We start from the raw sequence: 6,870 nt of genomic DNA on the forward strand, positions 1-6,870 counted from the left end.
CAGGCAGGGCCATCAACCTCCCCATTTAATACTAGATCATGTTGCCCAGGGCTCCAACTAACCTGGCCTTGAACACCTCTAGGATGGGGCATCCACAACCTCTCTGGGCAGCCTATGTTGCTTGTGTGTTGGTTTTTGTTGTTTTTGTTTTTTAAACGCTCCATTCCAGCATGTGTTCACGCAGTCAGATGCAAGGAAAGGAAACGTAAAGGCATAGCGGCAGTCTGTAGATGCCTCTGCTGTATTTTGAGGTTATGAATCTTATGTATATTTATGGATTGTTTAGCTTAGTTTCATAATACTGTTTCATTTCAGCAACAACAAATAGTTCCAGTTTCCAGACCAGAGCTGAGGGCCTTCTTAACCTTCAGTTGATTCTGGCCTGACAGGACTGTATCAAACTCAGTGTCACATTACTGGCTTTCCTGGGCACACCTTGAAAGCTTTCTCATGATGAAAAACCCTTCTCTTTCTCTAGACAACATTTTACATTTGTACCTAAATGGTACACATTTTGCATTTGCATTCCGAGTAATGTGTGCACAGCTGCTAGTCACATCAGAGCCTGTTTGCATCGTTTGTCACTTCTCTGGGATTTCTCTGTCACATAACCAGGATTTTGTCATCTCTCCTCTAATCTGCTCATCCCTTTTTTGAGTGAATCACTTTTATTCCTAACTGGTGCACTTAGTAGAATTTATTTGCTGTGGAATTTTCTGCTAACGACACAAAAACGTTGAAGTCTTATGGTTCTGATTTTGGTAAAAGCTGAAATGTTTGTCTGGAATTATTTCTGAATGTGTGTTTTCTTGTTTTAGATCTCAAACTAGAAATCAAACATGCTTTATGTTTCGTTCTTGTAAATTAATCTTTTCAAATTGCTGATAAGTTGTTTTTGTTCTTTTTTTGTAGCGATCTACAATGTGTACAAATCCTTGCCTGTTACCACTCCTGACTGTTAAATAGTTTAAGCATGTGGCAGTTCATTTTTTTCTTAATTAAAAGTAATATCCTGAACACCATCTAGAAATATCAAAGTATTAGAACCTGAATTTTACCAACCTCAGCTTTATTTAGGTAATAGTGCTTTTTATTTAATATATCAAAAAGGTAATGGTTCTACTGCACAGTAGGCCCAAATCTGCTCATCTGTATACTGCTAAGATAATTCGTTAGCACCATTTGTGTTAATGAAAAAGGAAACGTCTTCAGTGAGACAGTGTGCTTTCAGAAGGCAGAGAGTTAGAAATAGTGAGGTGTGCTTAACAATTAGAGAGTAATAACCAAGAGTTTTAAAATAGGTAGGCTTTACAGTTGCTTTCAGGGGCTTATGTCATATATGCTATAGGAAAAAAAACAAACTTAATGCTATGCAAAATGGCATTTTATGCCATGGGTTCCCAGTGTAGTAATGCAGTCCTTGACCTGTAACTTAAAATCCAAACCCAAGATTTGGTACTTGTGGAAGAGTGGATGGGCGATCAGAGCAGTGATGCAGAGCACCTGGCTGAGCAGCAGTGGGACTGACCTGCAGGGTGACCTGGCAGCTGTGCATTTTAACTTGTGACCTGGCCTACAGCTAAGAGGAAAGCTCAGCTGCTTATCTTCCACATTCATGTAGAATTGCATTTGAAAAATAGCGTGGAGGAAAAATTGATTTAAAAACCTGAATCTGGTATTTAGGTAACCTCAAAAACAGTTAATTATTAATACATCCAAGAGTTTGATGCATCCAGTTTGTTAGTACTTGTGGAAATTTGACTCATTGTCCAATAGCTAACCAAGTACTTGGATGTCCACTTCAGTACTTGCTTTAATTCAAGAAGTTCTACCAATTTCAGTAAAAATAAGCAAGTTTTGACTTCAAACAAAGGTTTGGCACCTTAGTAGTGATAAATCAGAAAAACTGTCTATGCTGTGTGTTAGACTTCTGCATAACTCAGGATCAAGCCTTGGGCAACCTGTGGATGTTCCTGTTCGCTGCTGAGGAAGTCGGACTAGATGACCTTCAAAGGTCCCTTCTAACTCGAAGGATTCTGTGATTCTGTAACTCTTTGAACTTACACACATGTACATGCAGTTTCTGAAGCCAGTGTGAAGTAGCAGGCATCAGGAATTCAGCTTAATCTTTTTATTTATCAATTCAGAATAACTGTCTCATTAACAGTAGAACTTCTAAAAGCAGTCTTAGTTCTTTCTGTGTATTGGTAGCTCTTCTGGAGAATTTACCTGCTGAATGACTTTTAGAAAGTTTTTAACATAAACACTGAAGATGAATTTGAGTTTAGTAGATAGGTCAAGAAATTAAATTAGTATAAAGACAGAAAAGAACTAACACTGTAATTAGGATTTGAAAAGCAGAGTAAGTATCAAATAAATTGATTTACTGCCAGAGAGAAGTAAGTTTGGTGCTGCTTCCTTAAAAGCCCAAATATCTTTTCATGGCAAACATACAATAATGAAGGTTAAAGGAGAAGTTTAAAGATCAGGTAAAAGGTCTCTGAAAAAAAAAAACTTATTTTTTGTAATTGTAGCAGATACAGAGATACAATGCTGTGTTGTAGTGCAGGTCTGACTTTTTAAATGGCAGAAAGTTGGGGGTGGGTTGTTTTTTCTGTTTCTGGTTTTTAATACTGGTCATGGCAAGAAGTGCATCTACGCTACAGCCCTTAGTCATAGTATCTATTTCAATCATTCTCTGTTCTCAAGATGAATTATTATTTTCTTACTTTATTTTCAGAAGGGCAGGAAGCTTCATACATCCTAAATAGAAATATGCAGCTTGCAAAACTTGGAAAACTTTGTAAGTAAGCTAGTTATGTACAGTCAACAGTGCATAGGAGATGCAGACTGTGAACTGCTGTGTGCTTTGTCCCCCAAATGGAGAGTTTTTGTTGATGTGCTGATGTGTATGTTTTATACAGAGCTGTGCGCTGTGTCCAAGATTAGCTTCCTCTAGCATCAGGCACAGGATCAGCCATAGCTGGCGTAGAGGACTGGATGAGCTTTGGATCTGACATTAATTGAAGCATTTTACAGTGCGAGGGCCGTGGAGCAGGGCTTTAATGTGCGCAAGTAATGGCTTATTCCTAGAGCTGTTTCTTATAGTAGCATCTCGAATGCATGACACTTGTTTGCATAGAAGTAGTTGAAAAATGTTTCAGAAATTTCATTTGCCTAAATATGTTGTTTTTGAAATAACAGTGTAAAAAATTTAGCTTCTTTTTGAAATAACTTAGTATTCAGACTAAGATGTATATGTTGAATTCCAGCCTTAAGCGTAGCCCAACAGGCAAAACTGTAAGAGCTACAGGAAAATAACTATATTTTTGTAATGGAAATATCAACTCAACCTGAACAGTTTATGACAGATATATTAATAGATTTATAATTCATACGAGTTTATGAGAGCTCATCAATAGCTACTTTAAATTCAGAGTGTAACAAAATTGTTTTCAACAGATGAGCGGTATGTTCAGAATGTACACTTCCTTAATGGGTGATTTTGGAACCAAGCTCATTAAATAGAAATATGCAGTGTATACCTTTGAGATTTATTTTGTTTGCTCTTCTTCTCCTAGGAACCCTGAGAAATAGGAAAATACTACAAAGCGAAGACAAAATACATCTAACGAGAGCTGATCTCTGCTTTCATTGTTTTTTAAACTTAGTCAAATAGCTTCTGTAATCTGCTGTGCTAAAATTATTAGCTTAAAGCTGGAAAAAATGAAACAGTTGAAAAGAAAAAGAAAAAGTAATTTTAGTGTTCAGGAAACTCAAACTCTCCTTAAGGAAATCAGAAAAAGGAGAGAAGTACTCTTTTCAAAGCAACTTAATACAACAATTAATGAGATGAAACGGAAAGCGTGGGAGGAAATAGCAGAGTGTGTGAATGCTGTAGGTGAAGGTGAGCAAAGAACAGGGACAGAAGTGAAAAGGCGATACCTTGACTGGAGAGCGCTCATGAAGAGGAAGCGTCTGAACGCAAACATCAAGGCAGTTGGTGGAGGGTTTCACCTTCCTTCATCCGACTTGGATGACTCTCTCAATGAAGATATGGATGACAAAATGGGGTTTGCAAATGAATCTAGTTTTGAATGGCAGAACATTACTGACTTCAGAGAAGCAGGTGGATCTTTAACAGAAATCAAAGTAGAAGAAGAAGAGGAGGATCCACAGAATTTTGAAGTAAGTGACTGGCACACATTAACTGTATGCAATATGGCTGTTTTCCCACCTCAGCTAGGGCTTTTCAGTGTGCTTCATTAGCATCAGTTTTTGGTTTCTCTGAACGTGTGAATTAAGTAGTAGAAACAGTTGTGCTTCAGAGAGAAGGTATTCAAATCTGCCTGTTTGCAGTGGTGTGTAAGGCTGGTAACCTTCAATACAAGTATGTATTTGAAGGTGTTTTCCATTTCTGTATGTCAGAGATAGGAATTATTTCAATCAGTAGAATGAAAATACGTTACTGAAGGATATTGGCTGTTTTAATACTTAGCGTATCAGAATGGATGAATGGAGAAGGAAAGTGCACCTCTTTAACAAATGAAAGTGTGTGATACCTGGAGGTACAGAAAGAAAGAAATGGAATACTGTTTGCATTTCTTAAAATGAGACCACAGGAGATGAAAATACTATCTGAATAAATCAGTCAACCATTCCTCTGTCAGAATTGTAGCTGCGAAACCTGTGGCCAGGTTGCTATTTTTAGTAGCATTGTAGCTGTTCTGAGATAGGGAGGCAGTGAGACTGAAACCAAATGTTTGAATGTTTTTTTTGTTTTGTTTTTTTAATATGGGTTCAAATTGTGTCTAAGTTTAGTTAGAATGTATGCTGGGAAAAAAACACCAGCATAAGTTCTTAAAAATGGTAATGGGACTGCTGCCTGACAGCTGCTGAAGAAAGGTGTCAGCTTCTCTAAAACTGAAATACTGGTAGTCGCTCTCATTGCCTTACATTGTTTTCTGAACCCATGTCTTCCTCCGTTTGCCTTCCATTTGCAGTATTCGTAATGGGAAACAATATCTCTTCTGTATGATGGTGTATAGCACACAGCTCTTGCAGGATTACAGCCTTCATGGTTCACCAAGAACAGTGGTACTAACCCCCCTAATAATCCATTTCATGAGTGGTTTTCTAGCAAAAATGGCAATATAAAATTGGTTAAACAAGTCCTGTTTATTGACCCACTTACACAGATTGAAGGGTTAGGACCATGTGAAAAATGCCAGATGGTTTTAAATACTGCATTGTTAAATGTTTTTAGAAATTGAATCCTCGTGTTAATGAAGGCTGGGTTAGCTTTAATACCACGTATCCTATGGATCCAACTGCTTTGACAGATAATTAGTCACAGCAAATTGCTAGTGGCTTGCATAAATGTCATTGAGCTTTGTGAAAAGTAAGGCCACCACGTGGTTTTTAGGTCTAGTTTTCTGTCAGTGATTCTGAATGCTCTGTAATATCTATCATGCAGTGTTTTTTATGCTACTCTTGCGTGTCTATAGATAAACAGATTTTTCATTACAAATATTAGCTTACAGATCAAGTGTCTCTCAAGCTATGTAATAACAAACAAAATAAACATAGCATGTTTATTTTGTAGAATGTAACTTCTGGAATACTTTTTAAGATGCAGGAAAAAAAGCAGTCATCTGTTACTTTCAGTGAAGTTGTATATAATGCTATTCTAACAGAGAGAATGGGATGTAATTCTTGTGTGTTGCATTCCTCTCTGCAGTTTCCTATTGAGGAAGAAGAAATTTTTTCATCAGTTTTGCCAGATTCAAAAAAAGAAAATGACTTACCAGATTTCACCCACATTGAGGAGTTTGGAAATCTAAGTTCTGCTCAAGCTAGATTAGCCTATGAAGATTCACACTTGCTTATAAATCTAGAGAAGCAGAAGGTGGAACTGGAGAAGCAGCGGTTAGATATTGAAGCTGAACGGTTGCAAGTGGAGAAGGAGCGCCTACAAATTGAAAAAGAACGGCTGCGGCACATTGACTTGGAGCATGAGAGACTGCAGCTGGAGAAGGAGCGACTTCAAATCGAGCGGGAGAAACTGAGGCTAGAGACTCTGCGTGCTGAGAAACCTGCCCTGGAAAATGACCTCACCCAATCAGAAAAACCCATCATACAGCCTCTGGATCTAGAAACTGAAAAGTTAAAACTTGAAAAAGAACGCTTGCAGTTAGAGAAAGAAAGGTTGCAGTTCTTAAAATTTGAGTCAGAAAAGCTGCAGATTGAGAAGGAGCGCTTGCAAGTGGAGAAAGAACGCCTCAGAATTCAGAGAGAGGGTCTCTTGCAGTGAACTTCTCAACTGGAGTGTTAATACTAGTGTTCTCTTGTTGTGTAGAATATAGGTAGTTCTTTTTCTGATGCTGAAACTGTTGTAAAGGTCTAATGTTCTTCTGTTCAGAGTTGAATGTTGATGTTGAACTGTAATAATAGAGAGAAAAAAAATGGTGCTCAATAAGTCAGTGTGCCTGTGTAAATATGCTTATGTAATAAATTGCTTTTCAGTGTATCAGAACTAAGTGTAGTTATGTTCTCCTATCTTCAGTATTGTGTTGTATTTGTTATATGTGTCCTTCTCCCAAGACACATTAAGAAGAATCAAAACCAAATGCTGTATTTTTTTTTTTTTTTAATACTGCACTAACAGTTAGGGAGTATTAGAATAAGTCAGTATTGTGAGGGCCTCATGCTGAGGGTAGTCCATGCAGTAAATAAGTATAATTAGAACGTAGTAACATACAGTGGTGATGTACTTCATTAAACTTTATTTAACCTTTTTGGTTTTTTTCCACTTCTGCAGCTGAAAGGAGTACATTAAAAGTTCAGGAAGTATGCTACAGTGGTGTTTAC

At 37.5% G+C, this 6,870-nt stretch overlaps 1 protein-coding gene across 7 annotated transcripts; it reads left to right on the forward strand.

The window, feature by feature from the left end:
• The first annotated feature begins 84 nt into the window (after positions 1-84).
• Positions 85-6,535, forward strand: MSANTD4 (Myb/SANT DNA binding domain containing 4 with coiled-coils). Of its 7 annotated transcripts, XM_031552066.1 has the most exons (5): positions 85-1,077; positions 2,741-2,803; positions 2,925-3,075; positions 3,582-4,188; positions 5,741-6,535. In XM_031552066.1, the coding sequence occupies exons 4-5, from the start codon at positions 3,727-3,729 to the stop codon at positions 6,311-6,313; spliced, it is 1,035 nt and encodes a 344-aa protein (XP_031407926.1). In that variant the 5' UTR covers positions 85-1,077; positions 2,741-2,803; positions 2,925-3,075; positions 3,582-3,726; the 3' UTR covers positions 6,314-6,535. The 7 variants fall into 7 exon arrangements, with proteins under 7 accessions (XP_031407926.1, XP_019467797.1, XP_010727320.1 ...); XM_019612252.1 differs by having other exon boundaries at positions 85-2,803; XM_010729018.2 differs by lacking the exon at positions 2,925-3,075.
• Positions 6,536-6,870: the final 335 nt, after the last annotated feature.

The sequence above is a fragment of the Meleagris gallopavo genome, chromosome 1 (genome assembly GCF_000146605.3).
Source record: "Meleagris gallopavo isolate NT-WF06-2002-E0010 breed Aviagen turkey brand Nicholas breeding stock chromosome 1, Turkey_5.1, whole genome shotgun sequence".
NCBI lineage: Eukaryota > Metazoa > Chordata > Aves > Galliformes > Phasianidae > Meleagris > Meleagris gallopavo.